The sequence below is a fragment of the Gopherus evgoodei genome, chromosome 12 (assembly GCF_007399415.2).
Source record: "Gopherus evgoodei ecotype Sinaloan lineage chromosome 12, rGopEvg1_v1.p, whole genome shotgun sequence".
Classification (NCBI taxonomy): Eukaryota; Metazoa; Chordata; order Testudines; family Testudinidae; genus Gopherus; species Gopherus evgoodei.
The window spans coordinates 26,289,022-26,316,101 of NC_044333.1; the positions used below are offsets into that span (position 1 = coordinate 26,289,022).

Genomic DNA, 27,080 nt, shown 5'->3' on the forward strand with positions numbered 1-27,080 from the left:
GCACCGCCAGGGTCCCTTTTCGACATGGCGGTCCGATGGAAAACGTGTCTACTGGAGGCACCTCCCGAGGGGAGAAGGGTACAGCCGCCCCCCGGCCCTGTGCGCTCGCGGGACCAGCCCAGGCCACCATGGCTCGGGGCTCGCCTTGCTCTTCGCCCGAGCCCGCGCTCACTGCCACTGGGCGGCGACCCCCAGCGAGCTCCCAGCCCGGCGCTGGCACAGGGGCGCGGCCGAGTCCCGCCCGGCTCCTCCCCTCCAGTCCCGAGGGGAGCAAGGCCTCCGCGGAGCGTGCCTGGGTCGCATTCGCTGCGTAAGGAGCTGGGGTAGGTCTCAGCGGCGCCCCCAAGCAACAAGGGGCAGCACCACAGGCCGCGGCTTCGCGCCCTGCAGCGGCCTCGGTCTCAGCATCGCCACAGCGCCAAGGGAGCGGCCCCCCCCCCCACCCCACGCGGCAGCTCGCGCCCAGCGATGCGCTCGGCCCCGCCGGCGCCCTTACCCGGTCGCAGGGATGCCGCTCTCAGGCTGCCCGCCGCGCGCCTGCCCAGACACTAGTCCGCCGTGCCGGTTCCGGGCCCGGGGTCGTCCGGAGGCTCCAGGGCGGCGGGGCCCTGACGCGCAGAGCCTGCAGCCAACCGGCTGCTCCGCTTGGGGAGCCTCCCACACGCGCCGCCTGAGGCATCTGGGCTCCGGGCCGCGGCTTCCTACCCGTGTGAGGTGAGGGGGGCGGGGCGCGGCGAGGGGAGAAGCGGCAGAGCGGGGCCATAGGAGGGACGGTCTGGGAACTGGGCTCAGAACACGGGCTCTGGGCAGCTTTCGAGCCCGGCAGGCTCTAGCTCCAGGGCGGAGGCCCCTCCAGTCCCTGGCTCGGGCTCCGTGCTCGGGAGTGGTGCTGCAGGCCGCGTCTAGGGTCCCCCAAACCTTGTCACAGCCAGTCCTGGTGAGCTCGCTTCTGGGCCTAGCGCGCACCCCATCGCCCCACCACAGCCATTACAAGCCAGGGGAAAGCCCGGCGCATTCTTGGTCCTTGGTGTGTGCTTGAGTCTAGCAGGAGCTACTGGCTAACAGACAGCCACTGCCTTCATACAACAAGACAACGTGCAATCTACCCCTGCAGAGACACTAATGATACATGTAATACTTCGTAATAAATGTCTTTGTTCCCCTCTTGTCCTCTAGCCACTAAACCATCTACCCTGGACTTACTTTTACCATCTGACTCCCTAAGCAACTTGAAATAGCAGGCATGATTTTTTTTTTAATTGATGTTTCCTCCTTTTCCAACCATTATCGTGGCCTGAGACACAGGGAATTTCAGCCTTAATCCTCAGTAACAGTTTTTCTAGATTATAAAAGTCTCATATGCCACACCTTTGCAGAGTTAGATAGAGCTCTGTACCTTTTTCAGAAGGACCCAGTACCTGTTTTTAATCCTCCATCTCAACAGAACTGATAAAAATCCATCTGATATATTTGTAAGGTCAAGGGTGTGGGTGGGAGTGTTAGGAGAGAGCTAGAAGCCAGTGTTCTTACAACATTGTCCCTTGGTACCCCAATATTGAACAAAGACTACATGGAAAGTGAGAGAGCAGAAAGGAAGAGAAGAAAAGTACATTTTGGGACTAATTTTTAAAATGCTATTTGTGCCACAAATATTTGCTGGTCACAAACACAAATTGTGTGTCATAACACAAGAACTAGGGCGTCACCAAATGAAATTAATAGGCAGCAGGTTTAAAATAAACAAAAGAAAGTATTTCTTCACACAACACACGGTCAACCTGTGGAACTCTGCGAGAGGATGTTGTGCAGACCAAGACTGTAATAGGGTTCAAAAAAGAACTAGGTAAATTCATGAAGGATAGGTCCATCAATGGCTATTAGCCAGGATGGTCAGGGATGGAGTCCCTAGCCTCTGTTTGCCAGAAGCTGAGAATGGGCAACAGGATGGATCACTTGATTACCTGTTCTGTTCATTCCCTCTGAAAAACCTGGCATTGGCCACTGTTGGAAGACAGGATACTGGGCTAGGTGGAGCACTGGTCTGACCCAGTATGGCCATTCTATATTTTTAATGCAACTGTAAATGCCAACTGGCTAACAGCACGCACATTGCCAGTTATATGAACAATTGGACTTTGTGAGGAAAACTTTATTTGTATGTACAATCTTGGCAATTACCATAGCAAAGTAGATGCATGTATGTGTATAATTTTAAACCTCAGTATTTTAAAGTCAAGCAATTTTTAACAAATGTTTCCAACTTGCTAGCCCTGCCTATTTAGAATCTAATTTATGGATAGCTTTGCAGAATCAGAAAAGTTAGAAATGGAAGTCAGCTATTTAGATTATAAACTGTTTGTGGCAGGGACCATCCTTGTGTTCTGTGTTTATCTAGTGCCTAGCAGGACAGAGTCAGGCTCTGTGACTCATGTTCCTGGGCACTACCATAATAATACAAATACTAAACAGGCCATTCCAAGTCAATTGTTTATTGGAGTCTTTCCTACAGTACATTTTCTTTAGTTGTATTCAACCTTATTTTAAGCATTCCAAGTGGTGGTGGATTTTACAGTTTCATAAATAATCTTCCCTAATAATTTGATGTAATTTCAGGTACCTAGATTGTGCTTTCCTGAGATGGTAGTTTATTCATCTGTTTGATTTTAAATAATTGATTTACTGTATTCCAAGTAATGAGCAATAAAAGGTAACTAATTAGCACCCATAGGATAAGAGCTCTTTTCTTTTAAAGTGTCCCCCCCCCAACTGAGTATACTTAATGGTTTTTCTTTTGGTTTGTTTATTCAATTGTTAAATTTTCATAATACTGACTCATGATGTCAGGGGGACATATGGATAGTCAGCACTTTTGACAAACAAACCCTGAGAAGCTCAAGTTGTGAGCACCCAGAACTGTGGCAACCAGAAGTTACAGGTCATTTTTGAAAACGTCATGCACTTAAGACCTGATCTGATACTCTTTAAAAATCCATGGGAATCCATAGACTGATTTTAATAGGTTTTGAGCAGGCCCTGAAAGCACAGGGCTGGATTGGTGGGATGCAGCTGTATCACCTCAGCAAGAGCTTTGAGACACCAGGGAAACTTTGCTAGCTGCTATACCCCTTAAGATAAGTGCAGCACATGCTCATTTCCGCAGCCAGCTAGCCCTGTTGCACAGCCAGCTAGCCCTGTTGACTAGTGTAGTTGAGTGGGTGGAGAAATGTGAGGTCATGAAAGAGACTGTGTGTTCAAGGACTATGCTTGTGTTTAGTTTTTTTGGGGAAGGGGAAGACACAGCTATGGTGCCCCATGTGCCCACCCCACACACACACAGCCACAGCCAAGCCCTTAAACTGAATCCTGTACGTGCAGTGCCCCACCGGTGCAGAGTTCATTGGAGAATCAGGGTCTAAGATTGTAAACTCAAAAGGAAGGGATCTGTCTTCTATATCTGTAAAGCTCCCAGCCTATGTTGGGGCTGCATAAATAAAACTACTGTCTTACTATATAGCTGCTTATGATGTTAAGTGCACACTATTGAATATACAGGCTTTCAATGGGCCATGTTAGTTATTTTAGATTCTTCCATGTTCTGACTAATTTTAATAGTGTAATCTTAACACTGAATGCAAAAACTTCCATTAATGCAATCTCAATATAATACTAAAAGTGATGTTCATTAGTCATAATCTTGGCCAGTTCAAGTTTCATAGCAAAAGATTGAGGTGGCATTATTTTTGGAATGAATTGCTGCCTCTGATAACAGTCTGAGGGGGAATAACCAGCTCAATGTTAGTTACTGTTACACCAGGTAGGAGAGAGAAATGCTGACAATGACATTTGTAATTGTTCCATGTCAGCAATGCATAACTCCTGATGCTGCCACAGGCAAGACTCAGTGACTTTATGAAGCCTCTGCAACAGTCATATTTCAAGAGGCCTGGTCTGAATTGAATATCCTTTGCAAATAGTGTCAAATATACTGGAAAGTGAGCAATCACAGATTATTAGGGTTGGAAGGGACCTCAAGAGACCATTTAGTCCAACCTCCTGCTCAAAGCAGGACCCATCCCCAAATGGCCCCCTCAAGGATTGAGCTCACAACCCTAGGTTTAGCAAGCCAATGCTCAAACCACTGAGCTATCCATCCCCAATCATTCATAGCGGAAGTAATCCTAGGAAAGAACTAGAGAACAATCTTGATTATTCAGCAGTAACTAGAATACTAGATGTATTCTGATCAGATAGAGGATGCTGAGACTAAAAGTCTGCAAAGTTTGCGTTTAAAGTTTGGATATGCAGGCAAAAGGGCTGCAGAGATCCTGCAGAACTTAAAACTACTGAAGAACTTCAGTGTCTAAAGTACTCTACATAAAAAGATATAGTTGCTGAATTCAAGTCTTGGAGACTATTCAACTTGTTGATAACTGAAATTATTTTAATGGAGTTCAGATAATCAAGGTTCCACTGTAACTGGATTCATGGCAGCTCGGTTAGACTCACTTTTAAAATTCAATAACTATCTAGCAACAGAGGTGCCAGAAATTTAGGAAGAGACAAAGAGGTCATACACCTTTAGGGAAGTAGCAGCAAGTGTTAGCAAATTAAAATGATTTTGATGTAGCAGTGACATCTCTGGATAGGGTTCTCATATTAGCAGAGTTAACAGATGCATACAATTGAGCAAGACACTTCACCAAATGTAAGTGATTCTAAAGGCAAGAAGCAAAGAGTGAGTTCAAGATGGAGCTTCAAGCATGGAAACTACCTTTTCATATTTGCTTACCAAACAACTGTTTAGAATATGTACCTTAAAGGGTTGGAAAAAGTTTGGATCTAGAATAGCTTTTTCTATTGAGTATTTCTGTTCTTTATTTGATGAAACTCCCTCCTCCTTCCTCTCCCCACCCCCCCCCCCAAGATACTAGTGGAATGGAAAAAATGTTAAACAGCAGCAATTGAAGTTAGACATTTTTTAAATCAGCAGCTCCAGATAACTTGCAAAGAGTTTTAAGAGAGCTGGCTGAGGAGCTCAGACAACCATTAATCTCGATTTCTCAATAAGTCTTGGAGCACTGGGGAAATTCTAGAAGACTCGAACTGTGGCCAGTAGGAGATGGGGGTGGTACCTGTGGGCGAGAGCAGGCCTTCTGGCCCCCCTGCCTCAGAGCCGGACCTGCTGGCCACTTCCGGGGAGCCGCGCAGCGTCAGGACAGACAGGGAGCCTGCCTTAGCTTCAGCCTTGCAGTGCCACTGACCGGGAGCTGCCCAAGGTAAACCTGCACCCCAACCCCCAGCCCCAGTCCTGAGCCCCCCAAACCCAGAGCCCCCTCCTGCACCCCAAACCCCACCTTAGAACCCACACTCCTAGCTGGATCCCTCACCCCCATGCTGCATCCCAACTCCCTGCCCCAGCCCAGAGTCCCCTCTGACACCCTGAACCCCTCATTTCTGGCCCCACCCTGGAGTCCATACCCCCAGTTAGAGCCCTTACCCCAACCTCATTCTCCAGCCCAGTGAAAGTGAGTGAGGATGGGGGAGAGAGAGTCCCAGGGGGCAGGGGGATGTAATGAGTGGGGGCGGGGTCTTGGGGAAGGGGCAGGGCTAAGGTGTTCAGTTTTGTGCAATTAGAAGACTGGCAACCCTAAGCAGAGCGCACAGACTGAGCTAGGCCATGCCCACACACACAGTGCACCAGTAGAACTACATAGGTTTTTGAAAGGCAAAATGGCCTTCACTCACTGACTCATGCCCGTCACCCCTTGCCTCACCCCTTGCCTCACCCCAAATGGACTTTTGAACCTCCATGCAGAGGGCATGCACTGCCCCACTGTTTATTGCAGGTATTGTGCAGAGCACACACTTCACCAGGCTACACCATCGTCTTCTGAAGTTCCAAAGGTGGGCACGAATAACCACCACTTTAAGAGACACAGATCTAGTTTTAGAGATGAGACAAATAAAAACAAAGCTGGGACAAAACAAGTTTGCTCAAGAACTTCAGCCAGAGCAATAACATTCCTTTAGTTTCATTAGGGCAAACTCCAAGCTTTGAACACCTGTTAGGTAAATAACCTAAAACAAATACCCAAATTCCAGAAATGCAAACAAACTGAACACACTGAAGCACACAGGATAAGCACAAACAGCCATTAGCAAAATGTTATTCCAGTCCCAACCTCATTCTTCCTCTGCTGTTACAGAACTGACCAAGGCCTTGTCTGCAGACAAAGTTTAAACACCGATTTAGTTAAACTGGTGCAAAAGGGTGTATAGATACTTATTTTGGTTTATCTTATTTGGCAAATTGATTAGGAATCTGTTTAAGATTAACTGGAAAAAAACCACTAATAAGGCGAAATATGAGTGCCCACACAGGGATTTGTATCAATTTAACACCAGATTTAAATTAAACTGGTATAACCCCTCAGTTTACACAAGGCCTCTGGCTCTATCTACATTAAGGAAAGTCAGACTAATTGTAGGCTCACCAGTATAAATTCCTAATGCACTGTATTGGTGCAAAACAGAGCTTGCACCAATGCAACTTAATCCAACATACCAAAGAAAAATGTACTAGTGAAAGCCCCACTTCACACCAGTGCAGCATATGAACACTACGTGTTTGTACCAGTGAAACTACATCAATGTTATGCTGGTGTGAAATGTAGCTAGGTCAGAGTTGTTACAGAATCTAGATCTTATTTACTATAGCACAGGGGTTCTCAAACTGGGGGTCGCGAGGTGATTACAGGGCAGGGGGTCGTGAGCTGTCAGTCTACACCCCAAGCCCCGCTTTGCCTCCAGCATTTATAATGGTGTTAAATATATTAAAATATGTTTTTAATTTATAAGCGGGTCACACACAAAGGCTTGCTATGTGAAAGGGGTCACTAGTAAAAAAGTTTGAGAGCCACTACTATAGCATGTCCCTACATACATGTGGACTGTTCTACTATGTTGTGATCACCAGGGGGAAAGCCGCAAGGCAAGCCAGGCCAAATTAAGACCTGGCATACATGGGTGCAGTTTTCACTGAAATTCAGTGTTGTAGATCACACATTAGAGGTCTAATTCCATTCTGCTTTACATAAGTGTAAATTAGGAGTAACTCTGTTGATAGCAGTAAGTGTGAAACTTATATAAGTTGTTTTGCAGTATTAGCAAACTTCCCAAAGAAACCTTCTGTAACAAGAGTAGAATCTACTCTGTACCGCTGCAGCTATCTCTGCCAGTAGAACTGCCAACTGTGTGCTCAGGGTAAAATACTTAAAAAAAAAAAAAAAAAAAAGCCCTCACATTTCTTTGTGTTCAGTTTCAAATTGGCAGCTTTCAGCTCATCAGGGACCACCATAAATGTTTCAGTTCTTCTTCAAAAAAGTTTTAATATGCACCAGTTCATCATCTAGGCATAACAAACAAGCTAAGAGGCATGCCATGTAGTACTCTCACCACTAGCCTTTCACATGTGGCCATCATTTTAAATTGCCATGGGCTTTGTTCAGCTGCCAAAAAAAGTTCTCCTTGTCCTTTGGATTCACTTCCACCTGCCAATACCCACCTTTAAGATCCAGTGTGGAAAACTAGATTTAATCTGCCACAGCATCCAGGGAATTGTCTATTCGTGACAATCAATAAGAATCCTTTAAAGAGATTTAATTTTATTTTCTATAGTCCATGCAGAATCTGATGTTGCCAACTGTTTTCTTAACAACCAGAACTATAGGTAAGGCCCAAGGAGCTTTATGGCTACTTTATATTTATCATAGATGAAAGGCAGCTGTTACACCCACCTACTTCAGTTGGTGTTACACCCACAACAGCTGTTACACCCATAACAGATCTAAATACTTTGGAATTGTTAATCAATCTAGACATTAGTAGCCCTTGCAAAGGAAGGCTGGTCTATGAATGAGCGGAGCTGCGCTCAGCAGATCATACAGACTGCTAGGCTTTCCCTGCACACTAGAAGTGCACCAATAGAATTAAATTTTTTTTTTTAAAAACCTACACCAGCTACACACAAAATGATTCTGCCTCCCACCACAGACTTTTGTGCCTCCATGTGGAGGGCATGCACTGAACCAGGAGTTTACAGTAGGCATTGTGCTGCTTGGATAATGAGATATACTTCGCAAGGAACCCTATACAAGAAGGTTAGATCTGTGTGTTTAATAAAGACATCAATAAATAAGATAAATAGCTGGAGCAAAACAAATATGCTCAAGACTTCAGTCAGAGCAATAACATACCTTTACGTTCATTAAGGCAAACTCCAAACTTTGAGCCTATTACATAAATAACCTAACAAATACCCAAATCCCAGAGATGCAAACAAACTGAAAACAGTAAATGCACATGGGATAAGCACAATCAGTAGGGTGACCAGATGTCCCTATTTTTGGGTCTTTTTCTTATATAGGCTCCTATTACCCCCCACCCCCGTCCTGATTTTTCACACTTGCTGTCTGGTCACCCTAACAATCAGCCACTAGTAAAATACGCTGCCCTTCTGCCTCCTTAGCCTTTGCACACCATTGAATGCCCAGTCAGAACAAGTCACCCTTAAGTACTTTGTCACTTAAGTTACACCCATTTTCTGGTCAATTTACAGTTAGAGTGAAGTTTACTGCTGTTTATGTCATCAGTGAACTAACATCTCCTTGAAAGTACCCAAAAGTTTGTCTTCAGAAGACAGAAAAATTCAAAGTCAAATTGGAACTATTACTGATGAAAAGTTAGTAGCGCTGTCAATTAATCACAGTTAATTCACGCAATTAATTTAAAAACATTTATTGTGATTAAAAAATTAATCACGATTAATTGCACTTATTACAATAGAATACCCATTGAAATTTATTAAATATTTTGGATGTTTTTCTATATTTTCAATATTGATTTCAATTACAACACAGAATATGAAGTGCACAGTGCTCACTTTATTTTATTATTTTTTATTACAAATATGTACTGTGAAAATGATAAACAAAAGAAATAATATTTTTCAATTCACCTCATACAAGTCCTGATGTGCAATCTCTTTATCGTGAAAGTGTAACTTACAAATGCAGATTTTTTTTGTTACATATCTGTACTCAAAAACAAAAGAGTGTAGAACTTTAAAGCCTACAAGTCCACTCAGTCCTACTTCTTAGCCAATTGCTAAGACAAACAAGTTTGTTTACATTTATGGTAGATACTGCTGCCTGCTTCTTATTTACAACATCACCTTGTTTTATTTTTGAATGCAGATTTTTTGGTACATAATTGTACATTTGTAAGTTCAACTTTCATGATAAAGAGATTGCATGACAGTACTTGTGTGAGGTTAATTGAAAAACAATTTTTTGTTTTTACAGTGCAAATATTTGTAATAAAAATAAATATAAAGTGAGCACTGTACACATTATAGTCTGTGTTGTAATTGAAATTACTATATTTGAAAATATAGAAAACATCCAAAAATATTTAAAATAAATGGTATTCTATTGTTTAACAGTGCAATTAATCTCAATAAAATTTTTTAATCACTTGACAGCCCTAGAAGTTAGTTAACAGAACATGTTTTATTGGGCTGAGGATTCCCCCAGTCAGTGCCAGTGCTAGCCCATTTGGGGCCTTAAGCATGACTATTGGGGGGAGCCCACATCACACAATAAAAGCGAAAGGGGGTCCCCTTTAAGTGTGTGGGGCCCTAAGCAATTGCTTAGTCTGCTTATGCCTAGCATCAACTCTGCCTCCAATCTATCAGATAAAGGAAAGCACTAACATAAAGTGATTTCTAAACACACAGAACACTGACTCCATGATTATCTCCTTACAGCCAAAACAGGGATTTCTAGCCCTGCTACCTAGACCATTTTTTTCGTTCCCTTAGCCACTAGCATTTATGACTAGAATAGGCTAAGTTTTCTCAAAGAAAAAGTTTCTTGGGGTATTTCTTGTATCTTAATGATGTGAAAACAGGCCACTAGATGGCATTTTCAGATTACTTATCTCTGAGCCCCTTCTCATGTGTGCTGACATTTAAGCATAATACCTTTGTACTTCTATAACAGCTCTTCTCTGATGATCTCAAATCACTTGATAAAAACTAATTGAGTCTCACAATATTCCTGTGGGGCATTATTATCCCCACTTCACAGACAAGGAAACAGGCACAAAGAATGGTTTAATGATTTGCTCAAGGTCTCATGGCAAATCGTTGACCTTGTTCAAAACAAAACCCAGGAGTTCTGACTGCCAGCCTCCAAGGCTAATTATAATTAGCTAGCTACATCCATTTTACAATACAATAGCTTTTTTTTATATAATAAAAGTGACATTCTGGTCAAGCTGAAACTACCTGATCTGCATATTCTACAGCATAAGAGAATGCGTAGAAGGGGATCATGCTATATGGGTTCTGTTTCTCTAGAAGCTTTAGGGCCTCATTTTACCTTCATTTTCTCCTCTCCATGAGAGAGCACAGTGCACATAATTTGGGTTTAGATTTTAGGGATCAAATTTGTATTTTTGTTGAGCTATCACAAATAACATCTGATGTAAAGGGCATATCATTTAGTGCTGGAGAATATTCCATTTCATTGTTCACCATGGTAAACTACTTGAAGAAAAATCTGTTGTCTTTAAACAAGTCTACATCTGCTTAAGAGTTCATTCACAAACAAGAATCTTTTAGAACCTTTACATTTGTTGAAGGCCTTCATAGAAATGACAATGGACAGTGCTAGGCAAAACAATAACTAGAGAAGGGCACACAAGGACACCCTACACTGCTCTGGTAAACTGCCAAACAGAGGACTGTGTGTTTGAAACTCACTGCATTGTATAGCAACACAGACTGCATATTCGTGGCCCAGTCCAACTCTCTACTGAAGTCAGTTCATATTGGACGGGGCCCATTGTGACTTTCTAAACCATGGGAATGAATCTGGTATTCTTTACCAACAGGGGCATGTGCAGGAATTTAATTCCACTGCTTTTGGAGGGGCACGTTCTGTGCCTCAGCTGGGGCCAGAGGAGTTTGTGCCCCTACCAATTATTGCAGGGGTGGGTCTTCTCCTACTTATTCCCCCAATTGTGAACACCACTGTTTACAAAACAAGACTGATAAAGTGTTCCTTTTATTAAGAGACTTTGTGAAACTTTAATGTACTTCAGATGTCCCTTTATTTATATTTATTTATTTTCATATGGACTAATACATGGCTCAGGGGATTTGTAATGGGCTATAGAACCTTGAAATTTGAAAGCTCTGGCTCTCATTTCTGGGATACCCTTTAGCCCCGATTGCAGATTTGACCTAGGTCATCAGTGACTGACCATCATTAATGAATGAAGGCTGTTCAGAAGCCTAAGTAAATTGGTGTTCTTAATCAAAAAATCCACATAGCAGGGCTTACCTAGTCTGGATTTGGGACTTCCAGCCTGCCTCAGTTTCTCCTCAATTCCCTAGGAAATTAGACTTGACACTACAAGCATTTTCTCCTCTTGTCAGAATCTGATTTATTAACATAAAGCTCAAATCTTTCTATCCAGCCTTCCTCATTGGGCACAACTTTGTGTAGGGTTCTAAGTCTTGCCCCTGCTGAGGCTCCTCCTCCTAGTAGGACTCCCTCCCAGGCCTTTTGCCTAGACTGTTACTCAGCCTAGGCTTCCCCACTGGCCTTTATCCATTCTTTACAGAAGCACTCACTGCTTGTAACGGGGCAGAACGCACTACCACGGTGCCTCCTGCTGGCCCTCTCAGGAATTGGCTCCGTCTTTTCCCAGGGCGCCCTCCTCTGGTGGTGTCTCACCATCAGCACTTCTGCTCTGCACCCACACCACCTCAAGGACCTCACCTTCTGGCCATGCTGCATTACAGTCTTCTCCCCTTCTGGGGGAACAGCAGTCCTCTGTCCAGCCATTCACCTCCATGGCTGACTGCAGCCCAAGGTTCTAGCCACTTGCCTCAGTTGCAAACTGCAGCCCTTCACTGGCCACTCCCCAAGTGTGGCAAGTGTGGGTGAGGTGTAGGGGAGACCTGGGCCCACCCACTACTCCAGGTCCCAACCCAGGGACCCTCTAAGCCATAGCCATGCACTGTGTCTTGTTCAATCCCCACCGTCCGTTTCCCTGGGCCACTTCCCCATAGCCCTAGTACCTTCTCTGCCCCTGTATCAGGGTTTCAGTCTTTAAGCGAGTCAGGCTGGAGCTCCCTCTTGCTCCCCTGACCCAGCCCAGAGTGCTGGCAGTACCCTCAGCCCTTCATGGACCCAGTCCCTTCTCCCTGAGCTCCCAAGAGGAAACTGACTCCTCTGTCCTGCAGCTCTCTTTATATATGGGCCTGCTCTGCCCTGATTGGGTGCTTATTGCAGCCACTCTCTGATTAGCTGTCTGCTGTGCAGCCCCTCCCCTGGCTGCTTTTAACCCTTTCTCCACCCGTGTGAGGCAGACACCCCATCACACTGCCAAATCTACTCATTCTGGACTTTCTACCCACTGGTCCACAAAGGAGTCCAAGGAGTCAGTGGTAACTGCCCCAAGACCTCTGCCTGGATGCGTGAGGAAAGGAAGGAACAGAAGTGGGTCCCAGTCACAGATCACAGCCCCCATCAAGCTTCCTCCTCCTGGTCTGTTGAATTGTTATCTTGACCAGTGCCAGAAGGAGATAGAGCAGGAGGTCTGAATTTTTATGGGGCAGCACCTGAGCATGAGAAAATGGCTGTAACCTGGCACACTATAGACAAACATGCGCTAGGGTCTTCCTCTTGCCACAAAAAGAACAAGTATCAGGAGACTCTGAACCACACCAGCCATGTGCCCAGGCTCATGGATTCGTGGAGGAGCTACCAATTAATATCGCCAGCAGGCTATGGGGCCTGAGTAGAAGATAAGTTGGCCCACCACAGCTCCTTGCCCTCCATTGCTGGTTAAGTGTCATGCCATTTAGTGTCCAGGCAGGACATAAGGGCAAGAAGTGGATGTATGGAACACAAGTGCATAGAATTGTTCACAAGATACGGTTCAGACAGACCAGCTGACAGCATGCAGCCAACTTGGGTCATGCACTGAAGGCAGCTGGGACAGGGGAAGGGAGGAAGGTCTCAGTGATCAGCTCTGGAGGGTCTGGGCACACTCTCTTGTTGAGCCCACTCAAGATAACCAAGGGAGACAGAGTAGCCTTGACATCCTGGAGTACATGGCAGGTGACACATCAGGGAGGGAGCCCCACCTGCTAGATCCACCCACTCCTACTGGCCATAATCCAGGAGGTCTCCAACTCTGATGACAGCACCCAGCACACTGCTGGGGCTCTACCACTTGTGCCTGAAGATGAGAGTAGTGCAGCAGGGGCTCAGCAAAAAGGTCTTGCAGTGGTCACTACAGACCTGGTCACTGAAATAAGCATCCAGGTCCCTGAAGTCTCTCCCAAATTGCCCCAGGCTGCCCTTTATTTCTTCCAGCGGGCCTAGGTCTTAGTCACATACTCCCTATCATGTGGCCCTTGAATTCATTCTCTCCACCTGGGGAGGTGGGCTAATGCTGGCACAGGTGAGGCCCAGCGCAATCCCCCTTAAAGGGCCATCTCACCCTATGAGAGTCCACAAAATAATCACCACCATTGTAATCAATACTCCTATTGGTAGTATCAGCAGATAGGTCAAAAATTTAATAGGCAAAGAAACTAATGCCTGCAGGGAACATAAAAAACTTTGCCTTTTGCTGCCTGTGCAGTACCAGTAACTCTCCTGTGGGCAGAGAGCAAGCTTGGGCTTTGTTCTCCACTGCCTTTTATCTTGCATAGCCGCCCATAAGCACCTATGGAAAATGGGTGCACAGTGGGTGTCAGAGTAAGGCAGATGGATTGGAGAAGTGTAAAGGAGTAGGAGTATGTCCAATCATTTACACAGTTCAAGGCACAAATATGTTTGAGCATAATAAGATTTAACAGTTGTTTGCAACCTTGAAATACCCTGCCATTGCTGAGCTGTCACAGAAGCATCAACTACCGGGAAGTTACCCGTTCTACCTGTTATGTAATATGTTCATAATGAAAGAGTTCAAGCTGAACAGGCTGATGAATATTACAGTGTCAGGGGTACATGTTATTTTGTTGTTGCTGGAATTTTGTACAACTTTTTAATTTTTCTCACTTTGTATAGTAGATATAAGAAAACAACTCCTGTTTTATTACTGCCACAGGGTTGTATTTCAACTGGTCACTCCCTCAAACAGGGAGTGACCAGCTCTCCTCCTGTAGGTTGGGGTAATTCAGTCACTGTCTTTTCTCAAGGAAGGAGCCTAGAGCTGGAGATACTCCAGCCCACTGTAGACCCTTAGTCAGCTTCTCCCTCAGCTGGCCTCGCTTACTCCTCAGGCTCAGAGGAAGGCTTCTGCTACTAGCATCTTCTTCCTAGCAACTCAAAGCTCTGCAGAAACCTTCTTACGCCATAGAGCATCTGCCTTGCTATGAGACAGGAGGCAGCATTTATGCTGGTTCCCTTCTCCCAGCCCATTCCCAATTGGTTAGGGGCAGAGGGAAACGTGGCCTGTCCTCTCTGCAAAGCTCCTGGCCTTGGTCCCCTAAAGATACAGTGGCAAGATTTCCTCCCAAGCACCATTCATTCCTCAGACCACTTACTTTCTCTCCACATCTCCCTTATGTCCTTAAAATGAACCTTCAAACCCTTAAAGGCCCATACCATGTGGCAGGGTGGGCTTACCCTAGGCACTACTGCCTTTAAAGGGAAGACCACCCCATCATGGTTAGATTGTCTTATAAACATTTATTTGGTTTGGGTGCATTTCAGTAAGTTCTACAGTTTCAGATATAACTACAACCTAGTTAGTATTTTGTCCATTATAATTCTGACAGTGCTGCTCTCTTGTAAATGCTGCTTCCAGATCATGGCCCATATAGCACAGACTAGGATAGATGTAAAGACAAATGCACGGATAGACTATAATTAACTATGTCAGTATAACTGATTCAATGGAGGAATGCCTGTTATCCCAGCAGGAAGTGAAGTGATACAATGGTCATGGCTTCGCGTACTGTAATATTTGTCATACTCTACTACAAATGCTGAGAACAGAATTGTATTACAGCATTGCAACTAAGGCCTGGTCTCCATTACACAGTTAGGTTAACATAAGCTGCCTGTTACTGGCCTTCAGGAGCCATCCCTCAATGCCCCGCAATGACAATACAATTGATACAAGTGCTCCTGATAAGTACACACCATTGACACAATGAGCCAGGTGCGCACACACACACACACAAGCGATTTAATAACGGTGGTAAGTTAGGTTGACGTACGTTTGTAACATAGACATGGCCTAGGATTCATGCAAAATAGAGGGTTCTTTTAAAACTCAATTATAATTAAACACTTCACAGATAAAGGTTAAGGGTCTGATCTTAAACAGAATTATGGATCAGTGAGAGTGCTAGAGTTGGATCAAGAGCAAAGATACATGCTCTGCTGTACTCATGCATTTAATTTTGAAATATTCTCCATTTTCAGTTCAATCTACTTCACTGCAGACACTGTATTTTACGTATAAAAAGTGCAGTTGGCAGCTAAAAAGTAGCAAGATCTCCCTGTCCTATTAATATCAATCAGAAATAGTGCAGGGTCCTTCATTCTGGGGCTCAGAAGACTCTGCTAGCTTTAGGTGATCTAGACAAGTGAATGTCTTTTTAATAGTATGACAGAGACATTAGGCTCAGCCACAAGGATAAGAGACAGACTTTGTATGTTAACAAATGTCTCTCTCAAATAGTTCCCAAGATCGTTAGAAATTCTTTCTACATACCAGATGAAGAACTAGCTCCAAATGCTTCCCTTTATAGAAAAACTGCCATTTAGAAATATCAGATTGTTCTCTATACCCTGCCCCCGAAGGGGGATAAACTTTTCCCCTCTCTAATTCTATTATAATATTATTACTCTGTACTGCTAGCTTTGGGCTTCTTCCCCATTTGCCAAGTCTATTGGGAAGCAGAGCTCAGAAGTGAGCCTGGATCTTTCATTTGGCTGGATTCTGACATTGCTCATGGAGCTGAAAAAGAGAGGTTTGGGAGAACCTGAACGCTGAGGAACTGCAGTGGTTTGCTGTACCGGAAACATATGATCCTCATTTATCTAGGAAGGAAATTCCAGGCAGATAATTACAGCCTATTATGAATCTGCAATTTTAAAGCTACAGAGAATTTCTCATGCCCTGGATCCTAGAAGAACCATGCACTCTTGTTTTTGGACAGAAGTTTCAGGAAGAAGCCAAAGATATCTTGAGGTATGTCTACACTACCTGCCGGATCGATTTATCGCATCTAATCTAGACGCGATAAATTGACCCCTGAGTGCTCTCCCGTTAACTCCTGTACTCCAGTGCTGCAAGAGGCACAGGCAGAGTCGACGGGGGAGCGACAGCAGTCAACTCACCACGGTGAAGACACAACGGTAAGTCAACCTAAGTAAGTCGACTTCAGCTCCGTTGTTCACATAGCTGAAGTTGCGTAAGTTAGATCAATTCCCCCCACCCCCAGTGTAGACCAGGGCTAAGGAAAAGTAAAGGGGTAAGGAAAGGGGTAAGGAAATGGGATGGGGCCTTAGCCCCGGTCTACACTGGGTTGGGGGGATTGATCTAAGTTATGTGCATAACATAGCTGAAGTCGACATACTTAGATCGACTTACCATGGTGTCTTCACTGCAGTGAGTCGGCTGCTACCTCTCCCCTGTCGACTCTGCCTGCGCCTCTCACAGTGCTGGAGTACAGGAGTCGACGGGAGAGCGCTCGGGGGTCAATTTATCGCGTCTAGACTAGATGCGATAAATTGATCCCCACTGGATTAATTGCTGCCCGACAATCCGTCAGGTAGTGTAGGCGTACCCTTACTCTCTTGCAATCAACTCTGCTTCATTAACTAAAATTTCCAAGATTCCTAATCTGAAACCCATGCTCACATTCAGTAGTACTTACTCACACAAGTAGCCCTATTTTGTTTATTACTCAACATAGGTAAAGGGTACAAAATTGAGCCCTCAGACCTGAAGCACAAAACCACTTGGTAAAGTTTCATTTAAAGTAGAATCCAATGCTTTCCATGATAATTAATCTCTGTGCAAGGGGTGCCTGGTTTTAGCACTGTATCTCAAGTGGTCTGTATTGGCCACTACAAGACTATTTGGCTTTTGATCACAGCTTCTTTTGGAAATAACAAGCAGGCTTTCCCAAACCCTTTGTTCTCTAATGCATGGCTCTATTCGGAAAGAACATGGAATATATTTTAAAACTCTGTCTTTAATATTTCCTGGAAGCTCAGCATGAATTTTCAGTGTTTCAACTCTAGGATGTATTAAACTAAATAATGCTTAAATAATGACAGAAAATCGTTACTGCTTGCTTAAGAGAAGACCTGTTAGATTAAAGGGGTCTTTCCCAATGTAGACTGCAAAATGAAAGAAAACGTCTATCTGGAATAAGAAAAGCTAAACAACTGCAATAAGTAAACTTGACTCTGTATTACAAATATATCTCTATCCTCATATATACATAATATTTTTCCATGTTTGATTGTGCATATTAAACTGTAAAATGCTATTTGTACATGTGATTTTTGCTTAACTAGCCAGAAGATGGCAGTCACTAATCAGGAGAGTATAAGAGGCTGTCTGTTCAATACCACAGATTTGTGCTGCCTGAAATACAATGTTTCATTTTCAGTTACCTGCACTGAAGTTTAGGAAAAGTGTAGGGGAAATGGCAGTGTTGCCAACTATTCCATTTTATCATGTTTCACAGTTTTTGTTTTTTCTTAAACCAACTCCAAAAGCCATGTGATTGCATGAGAATCTCAGCTAGGTTTATTTTTCTTTTCTTTCTCCCCCTGCCTTTTATTTTATTTATTTTTTATTTTTTTGAGCAAGGGCAGTTTCTGGCCATTGTAGTTCCACAGAAAATTTGAAAATGGAATTCTAAAAGCTAAAACACCAAAAGGAAAATATCAAGAACAAAAAGGAACGTATTGTTTTAAAAGAACTCTTGAATTTGAAGCCAATCTCATGATTGCAGGGGCCTGAGTCTTGATTTACTAATACTCAGGGTTGGCAATATTGTAGAATCATATAAACAGAAAGATGGATTAGGTCACTCAGTCCGTTCCTCAAGGGTCAGTGCAGGATTGCTCCCTGCAACATATTCTCTAGTGCTTTTTCTAACCAAGCTTTAGTGGCCCAACCAGTGTGAACTCCATCACTTTCCTGGGGACACTATTCCAAAATCTAAGAGGTAAAACACTTGTATTGTGCCTCACAATAAAATTAAAATACAAGGGAATAGAAAATTCTGAATGTGCAAAGCTGGACATTCAAATCCCCGCTCTCTTACCTCCCCAAAATGGCCAGTATTTCCCACTGAAGAACTAACCTAGTTATTGCTATAATGATGGTGTAAATACACTAGGTCATATTTTTAAGGGCAGCTTGATCTATCGCCATTCAAGACAATGGGAGTTTTTCCATCCATTTGACTGGCAGTAGGACTAAGCCCCTGCTGATTACACTAGTTGAAGATCTGATCCATAATATCTTCCATTTTGATATGGCATTTCTCTCCAGGAGCCACAGGGCACCAGCATAACACATGCCAATGTCTACAGCCATAAACATGTTTTGACAACGCATCCCTTAGCAGCAGTGTTTAGTCATGCCATATTGAAGAAGTGGTTTTGCATGGGTAATAATACAACATTATAACAAAGATGATAGAAATACAAGGCTGGCAGTACGAAAAATATTAACTTTTTTGTTTTGTTTTGTTCTTGTTTTCTCAACTCTTTGCACAGCATCTGCCATCGATTTCAGTATTATGCAAGGAGAGTAATGGAATTTATCCGGCACAGTTATGAATCAACGTTGTATGGATCAAAATACAGTAGACCCTCAGAGTTATGAACGCAAAGGTTACAAACTGACCAGTCAACCACACACCTCATTTGGAACCAGAAGTATGCAATCAGGCACAAAGACAAGGTAAAATAGCAAATATCGTGTAGTACAGTACTGTGTTAAAAATACTAAAATATTAAAAATTAATAAAAAATGTAGGGAAAGTTCAAAAAAAGATTTGACAAGGCAAGGAAACTGTTTCTCTGCTTGTTTTATTTAAATTAAGATGATTAAAAGCAGCACTTTTTTCTGCATAGAAAAGTTTCAAAAATAGATTAAATCAATGTTCAGTTGTAGATTTTTGAAAGAATAACCCTTAAATTTTGTTCAGAGTTACAAACATTTCAGAGTTATGAACAACCTCCTTTCCCTAGCTGTTCGTAGCTCTGAGGTTCTACTGTGTAGAGATATATCAAATTTCTGAGCCAGATCTTTCAAGAATCACACCAGACTCCTATTTCTTATCATTCCAGATTTCAGGAGTAATCCCAAACAGGAGGTGAGTGGTTCTGTGTGTTACAGTTTCCTTCTAGAGCCAAATCCTGATCCCATTGGTAAAGCTCCCTTGAATTCAGTGGGTTAAGCATTTGGCTCATTGTGACAATGTGATTGAGCAGCTGGGCGCTGAGATGAAAGCAACCATCAAGTGAAAGAACAGAGAAAAGCAAAGACAAAATTGTTTCTGGAGTGTCATGGGGGTGACATTGTTGACTGGCCTGAATTAAGGTGGAAATATTTTTGCTGCAGTTTCCTGTGGGAACAAATGATATCTTCATATTTAGCAATATGCTTCTCTAATAATGATTTTTTAAATGGAGAAATGCGGTTACTGTTAATGGTAAGATTTCTTAGAATGTAACTCTGTGCTTATGGTTTACACCAGGGATCGGCAGCCTTTCAGAAGTGGTGTGCCGAGTCTTCATTTAGTCACCCTCATTTAAGGTTTTACGTGCCAGTAATACATTTTAACCTTTTTAGAAGGTCTCTTTCTATAAGTTTATAATATGTAACTAAACTATTGTTGTATGTAAAGTAAATAAGGTTTTAAAAATGTTTAAAAAGCTTCATTTAAAATAAAATTAAAATGCAGAGCCCCCCGGACCGGTGGCCAGGACCCAGGCAGTGTGAGTGCCACTGAGTATCAGCTCGCATGCCACCTTCGGCACCCGTACCATAGGTTGCCTACCCCTGGTTTACACAATTTATGTTTCATTGTCACTCTATAGTGAAACTTAACCTTATAAAATGCTGATATTGTCTTAAATCTCTGTAGGTGAAAGACTCACTGTGACGATCAATGCTATTATGTTCACCACTTTTACAAGACTAGGATAAATATACAAAGGATGCCTTGTGAGGTATCACTTGAAAACTCATCATGTGCTGAACATTATTGTCCTGGTAAAATAAGTGCATCAATATTGTATGTGAAGTAATAAGCTTCTGCCGTATAGCATTGTTATAACATGCTCCAAGATTAAGAAAAGCAGGCCCAAACCAATTTTTCAGAGACAAAGACACGATGACACCCCACTAGGTGTTAAAGGGCTATCACCTACTTACACAGCCATTCTCCAGCAACAGGAAGGTGTGAATAAGAAATTTACATTCCATCACAGGGACAGGTCAGACCTCACAAGAGACTACTTGTCACCTGCACCCCAGCGGGGGGTAATCCTCAAAGAGAGCAGGGTGGTATAGGAATGAGAGACAGTGCCCTCCAATTTACCTCTTTTCTCTTAAATGCACACCTTACATTTTAAAATGAGGGTTTGTTTGGTAGATTTTAGCTAAATAAGAACATTTTAGCTAAATAAGGACATTGGTTCAGACCAATGGTCCATCTAGCCCAAGAGTTCTCAAACTGGGGGTCGGGACCCCTCAGGGGGTCGTGAGGTTATTACATGGGGAGTCGCGAGCTGTCAACCTCCACTCCAAACCCCACTTGCCTCCAGCATTTAGAATGGTGTTAAATATATTAAAAGTGTGCTTAATTTATAGGGTGGAGGGGAGGGTCGCACTCATAGGCTTGCTGTGTGAAAGGGGTCACCTGTAAAAAAGTTTGAGACCCACTGATCTAGCCCAATATCCTGTCTCCAACAGTGGCTAGCAACAGAGCTTCATGAGGGAGTGCACAAAACGGGATGGTTCCAACAGTCCAAGGTATAGGGTTGCCTAGAGCCAGCCATTGATAGACTTAACCTCCATGAACGTATCCAATTCTTTTTAAACAGACACTTATAGCACTCATGACATTCCTGTTCATCTCTGCCACAAGGCAAGAAAAGATCTAGCCAAGACTAAAGCTGAATACATCAGATACAGAAAGATGATGGCCAAGAGGTGCTTTAATTCAGATTACTCCATTTAACAAGAGTGGACCCACTGAGCCACAGAAAATGGGAGATGCTTTTGTGAAATAAATCTGGCATATGTTAAAATGCTTCTTAGATTACAGGTTTCAGAAAAGTGGCCTGCCCAAGTAAACTGATTTTTTTTAAATCAAATGTTTGAGAGGAGATAAATCATATCTGTATTTGTGCTGTTCACTATGCAACATTTTAGGGTCCCTTTGAGACTGGGGGAAACTTTGAGTCATTAAGTAGTTTGGAGCCTCCCTTGATCTCATCTGAAATCTGGTACGGACTTATACAAAACAGTCTGGAGAAAAAGAACACACAGTACTTCTCAGTTATGATGGTGGGGGAAAGCCCTAGAAAAAGTGAATTACAGCAGGGTGCGGGGGAGTGTTCTTCTAATGCAGCACAAGAATTTGACCTGTTCAAAAGAGACCTAGAGCAAGATCCCACACAAATTTATTTAAAAAATATATTTGATTTGTTAAAGAAATCGAGAATACCTTGTATAAAGAATTCCTGCCTTCTGCAATAGCAGCCTGCACTACAGGCTGCACAGATCACATTCATAATGGTCAACCCATTGCACTTCATAATGATTTTCCATTTTGGTAGCACCTTCCAGCCAAGGATCTCAAAGGACTTTCTAAACACTGCTGAATTAACCCTCACAACACCCCTGTGAGGTAGGTAAGTATCACTATTCCCATTTCACAGATAAGAGAAGTGAGGGATGGAGAGTTTTAGTTTAATGCACAAGCTGCACAGGAAGCACCATATCTAGAACGCTGTGCTCCTCACTCCCAGTATTGTCTCAATCACAACACGATACCTTCTCTCCCTTTCCAAGGAGACTTGCTCATCTGAGCCAGCTCTTTTCTTTTTTAGATTCTCTGCTCCCCTATGCTGTACAGTTTTTCTTACACAGCAGGAGGGAAGTGGGGACAGCTGGTTGAAAAATAGAGATTAAACAGAATGATTGAAACTTACCACTTTTCCCTCTGAATTACGCAACGTGCACATGCCATTCTGCATCGGGCTCAGGATTTCTGATAACTAATTGGAATGTAGCAATGTCAGATACAACTAACATCAGCGTCAGGTTGATTAGCTGGTACAAAAGAAGTCTGTGGAGAATTCTGCCACCAAAGTGGCAGAAATTCTGATAATATTAATACTTTGCCCAGCTGAGGGGGACCTTTCCTCTGAGCAGGTGAAAACACCCAGAATTGAAGCCTCACAACTACAAGGAGTGCTTGACTTACCCCTGAAACCTAGCAGCTGATTCACACATCAGCTACACCAGTGTAAGTCAGGACTAATGCCAATGAAGGCAGTTGAGTTATAACTATTTCAGGCCCCCTAAAGAGGAACACAGAATCTGCTTAACTATGCACAGCAACATAACAACATTTAGGGCTAGAAATGAAGGAAACCAGGCTGCAGAGTTGAGGTAGAATTTGAAGGGTTAACATCCATGCCATAACAACAATCGCTCCAAGTGTACCCAACATAGTAGAAGACAGCACATCCAGCAGCATGGCAGCTCGTCCATTATTTCACATATTTGGCACTCCCATAGTACAGCACCACCTGCTAGATGCCCAGCACCATTTCATGCAGCATATAGGTAGAAATCCTCCCATCTCAACGTTGACAGGGCTAACCCTGCTTAGTTTCATAAGATCAAACAAACTCACTACACAAGGCAGCTGTAGGACTTTTAAGTGGGTGTAGGGTGACCAGCTGTCCTGATTTTATAGGAACAGTCCTGATATGTGGGGCTTTGTCTTATATGGCGCCTATTACCCCCTACCCTCTGTCCCGATTTTTCACACCTGCTGTCTGGTCATCCTAAGTGGGTGTCCATTGGGTATTCTGTAGTGACAGGGTTGTTTGTTTTCTCTGTGATTTTTCCTTATTCCTATTTTAGTTGTGAACACAAGGAAGAGTTAAAATATTTACATTGGATATATTGTGATACGCTAACTTCAGTACCTTGTGGGGTAAGGTAGTACTGTTCGTGAGTGTGAGTATCACAATCTGACCCCTGCTTTTTCAAAAGTCAACTGCCCTCACTGCTTCTGGGTTAAATTTGCTAGAAAACTCTCACAACCCCCACCAGTGCTCTGAGAGAGTGGAATAAGATTCAGAGTAGCATCCTTGTTAGTCTGTATCCGCAAAAAGAACAGGAGTACTTGTGGCACCTTAGAGTAACAAATTTATATGAGCATAAACTTTCATGGGCTACAGCCCACTTCTTCGGGCTGTAGCCCATGAAAGCTTATGCTCAAATAAATTTGTTAGTCTCTAAGGTGCCACAAGTACTCTTGTTCTTTTTGTGGAATAAGATTAAGCACTTGTAAACACTGTGTTTACTCTAGTTATTTTAAGGACAGTAACAGCTGTCTCAGTCATCTGAATGTAGCCTTATTACTAAGGAACATCCTTTCAACTGAATTAAGCATTAAGGTCTGATATTTATGCATGGCCTACTGGCTCTGGTTGAATGTTGTACAAAGTACAATGATGTGCAGGGAGATGGGTTATTTGTGAAGCACTGAGTGCATTTATAATACTATGTGATTTATTTTTTAATAATAATTATTTAAAAAATGTTAACACTAAAATTGTCTTGAATTAGATTTCAAAGTCAACCCCATTTGGGGTGAATGGAAGAAATCACACTTTTTTAGTATGTGCTACTGTTTCAGGATCTGGTTGCATGTAAGAAGGCAACTGCAATTAATTAGAATATAGTCAAAGTATCTTCTAAACCTGAAGAGCTGGTCAAACTGAATAGAATCCACAGGAAATCTGCAGGAAGATCTAAGCCTTTGATCTTCCAGTGTCAGAGCTCATTAGTGTTATTCCATTCTTGATTAGATTATGGACAATAGCTCTAATCATTAGAAGTTGTGCCCATCATTATTATTAGATCATTGCACGAGCAATTTCCCATTCTAAAATATTAAGATACAAACTTAAAATGATGGTTAAAAATATGGAACATCACAACACTATTCTACTGGAGTACGCCTTGGATTACTAAATTATTCCTGATTTTTAAAAATGTTCTCTCTTTTAGAGAACAAGATCCCATAATAATTATTTTAAAAGAATGGATCCGGCCCATGCAAAGCATAAAATCAAGAAGTATTGACTTTTTTGCTGCACCACAACACAAAGTGTTCGTGGAAATGGCTGTTTTGCTTTCTCAGTGAGATAGTCATCTGAAGATCAGTGATCTTGTGAGGCCTTTCAGACATGGAAGCACTTGGAGGTTTGAAGCTCATGATTAATCTTCTTCTTTAGGCCTTGAAAGAAGCACGAATTATTCTTCCCTTAAGAGGTTGAGGGGGGCGAAAATTATTCACCATCTGGATCCTTTCATCTCCTTCACTGGTGAAGAGAAGAGTTCGGAATTTCTCCAGCTGTAAATTCATATGACATAACTTTACTACTTGCAAAGGCAATTGGTGTTAATGTCATTGAAAAAAGGTTAGAGGAAGGCATTCAATACTTTTCAATCTGATAATAGAACATTTTCAAGTTAAGAGCCTAGAAAGACTATTAATGGCAGATGAAGGCTCCCAACGGTTACTGAATATTAGATACCTCCAAAAGTAATTTGTTTGAAATGCATGATTGGCTCACTTCAATATGTTCCACTGTTTTCTATATTTGGAGTCTTTAATATGAAAGGTGCAAGTTCCCACTTCTGAAGCTTCAGTTCCAGTTAGAGATGAAAAAGACCTGTTCGGTCATCTAGACAATACCCCCACTATTATCAGACTGTTTCTTATGGTGTTTTGCTCAGTCTAGTTTTAAATGCACCAAGAGACTGTGTTTCTATCACTTCCTATTGGGGAGAATATTTCAAATGTAATATGTCTCACTGCCAGGAAATTCTCCTGATAGCCTAACGTTTCCCTTTCTTTGGGCCAGATCATACCCTCTATTGTGACTGGATGGTTCAGGAATGCAGAAGATCCTGGATAACATTTTCAGTTTGTAGTGCAGTGCAGATGGAAAAATAATAAACAGGGATCTAGAAATATTAGAAAATATCAAAAGGAGATTCAGCTTGGAAATCTGTAAACTAATATATTTATGCAAAACTTATCTGAAACTCAGATATCCAATGGGAGGAAGAAATATGGAAAACAGTAGTGCTAAGTGACCTGGGCATGGAAGTTATCAAATTAATAATGAGTTATGATGTTTGGCAAGGGGTAGGCTTGTTGTATCTACAAAACTGCCACCACCACCACAATAAAGACCTTGGCATCTCAAGAGAGATGCCAAGGTTTAAGTGGGCTAGGAGGAGACTAAACAATCCTCTCACCCTCCAAGGTGAAGCACATTGGTGGGGCAGTGAGGGAGACTTGCACTGCTGCTTCCTGTGCTATACCTGTTTTGTAGATAAAGAACCTCAGTCTCCAGATCTGACAATAGGGCATTTTTCACACACACTAGAAATTCACACAAAAGAACAAAAACATCTAGTCAATAAAATCAACAAGAGATTTACATGAAGCGAGATTCCGATGGAGGTGTTAAAGTTAGGAAGAAAAGAGTTAGAGACCTAAAATATAAAATGTTTGGAAACAATGAATGTGCAGATATGACTGCTCTCTTGGAAGATGGTTGGAATGGGAGGAAGTCTGCTCTTGTGGCTAACACAAAGGAGTGAAAAGTCAAGAGATCTGGATTTTATTCCTGGCTCTGCCACAGACATCCTGTGTAATCTTGGGCAAGTCACTTAATCTCTCTGTCTCAGTTTCCCTATCTATAAAATGAGTGATGCTTGTACAACAGTTTTAAAATACATAAAAAAGTGAGTACCAAATATTTTTCTTGCTATATCAAAGATCATTTAAGCAACAATTTTAAACAAGATTGTTTGGAATGAGTGGGCACTGAAGATGGCAAATCTGGGCTTGGAGTGAGATATTACATTATGAATAATGATTTATTATTCATTCTATAATACTAAGCATGCAAATATCACTGGAAATTAAAAAAAAATAAATCCCATCTTATAAATCTGTGCTTTAAAATGTCTACAGATAGGTTCAGTCTCAAATCTCCCCTGCAGTCTCATGTGGCGTCTACTTCCCATTATATCAATTACTATTTGGGAAGGTGTTATGTGAACATTTCTTTTACATTTGGTCAGAGAAATATCAAAGGCTAAATCGTGCTGAGTTACACCAGTGTTTGTTAAAACAGAATTTGGCCTAAGGGCCAGATTTGTAAGGGTATCTAATGATGGAGATAGGTATATAGTAAGATTTTCAAAAGTACCTTGGTGCCTAATTGCCATTGAAATCAATGTTGGGCACCTAGGTACATCTGAAAAGCCCACTAGACACCCATCTGCATATTTAGGTACCTAAATACCTTTGAAAATCTGAACTTAAGTTTTTAAGTCATTTTCCTGGCAAATAGAGTGAAATAGATAGGAGAATGTTAATTTGACAGATAGCAAAGAAATTACAGGCAGATCCTTGCATTCGACTAAGACATGGTTGCATGGGTATAAATGAGGGCAGAATTTGGTCCATTATATCTTTGTGGAGGGATAACAAACAATATGTTAAAAGTACAGGAGTACTTGTGGCACCTTAGAGACTAACAAATTTATTTCAGCATAAGCTTTCGGGGGCTACAGCTTACTTCTTCAAATGCACAGAATGGAACACAGAGATATTTATACATACATAAATATATAAATATCTTCTGTCTGTGTGTTCCCTTCTATGCATCCGAAGA

General features: G+C 42.4%; 1 protein-coding gene and 1 long non-coding RNA gene across 6 annotated transcripts in view; one reads left to right on the forward strand and one right to left on the reverse strand.

The window, feature by feature from the left end:
• Nucleotides 1-27,080, reverse strand: part of CA7 (carbonic anhydrase 7) — a 50,171-nt gene that overhangs the window by 14,302 nt on the left and 8,789 nt on the right. Inside the window, exon 1 of one of the 3 annotated variants that reach the window (XM_030582293.1) lies at nucleotides 497-709. The exons of 1 other annotated variant lie outside the window; for it this stretch is intronic. Coding sequence is in view for 1 of the 2 variants with exons in the window: in XM_030582296.1 (XP_030438156.1) it covers nucleotides 24,614-24,736 (123 nt within the window). In the remaining variant the exon portion in view is untranslated. Of the gene's footprint in view, nucleotides 1-496; nucleotides 710-23,616; nucleotides 24,737-27,080 lie in introns of those variants that run through there. One more of the 3 variants, XM_030582296.1, reaches the window with a different exon arrangement.
• LOC115660666 lies at nucleotides 236-27,016 on the forward strand. 3 transcript variants are annotated; one of them, XR_004002878.1, is made up of 5 exons: nucleotides 236-323; nucleotides 18,843-19,029; nucleotides 19,419-19,444; nucleotides 24,618-24,803; nucleotides 25,251-27,016. It is a non-coding gene; the product is annotated as an uncharacterized LOC115660666 (long non-coding RNA). The 3 variants fall into 3 exon arrangements; XR_004002879.1 differs by lacking the exons at nucleotides 24,618-24,803; nucleotides 25,251-27,016 and adding an exon at nucleotides 20,219-20,837; XR_004002877.1 differs by lacking the exons at nucleotides 24,618-24,803; nucleotides 25,251-27,016 and having other exon boundaries at nucleotides 19,419-19,895.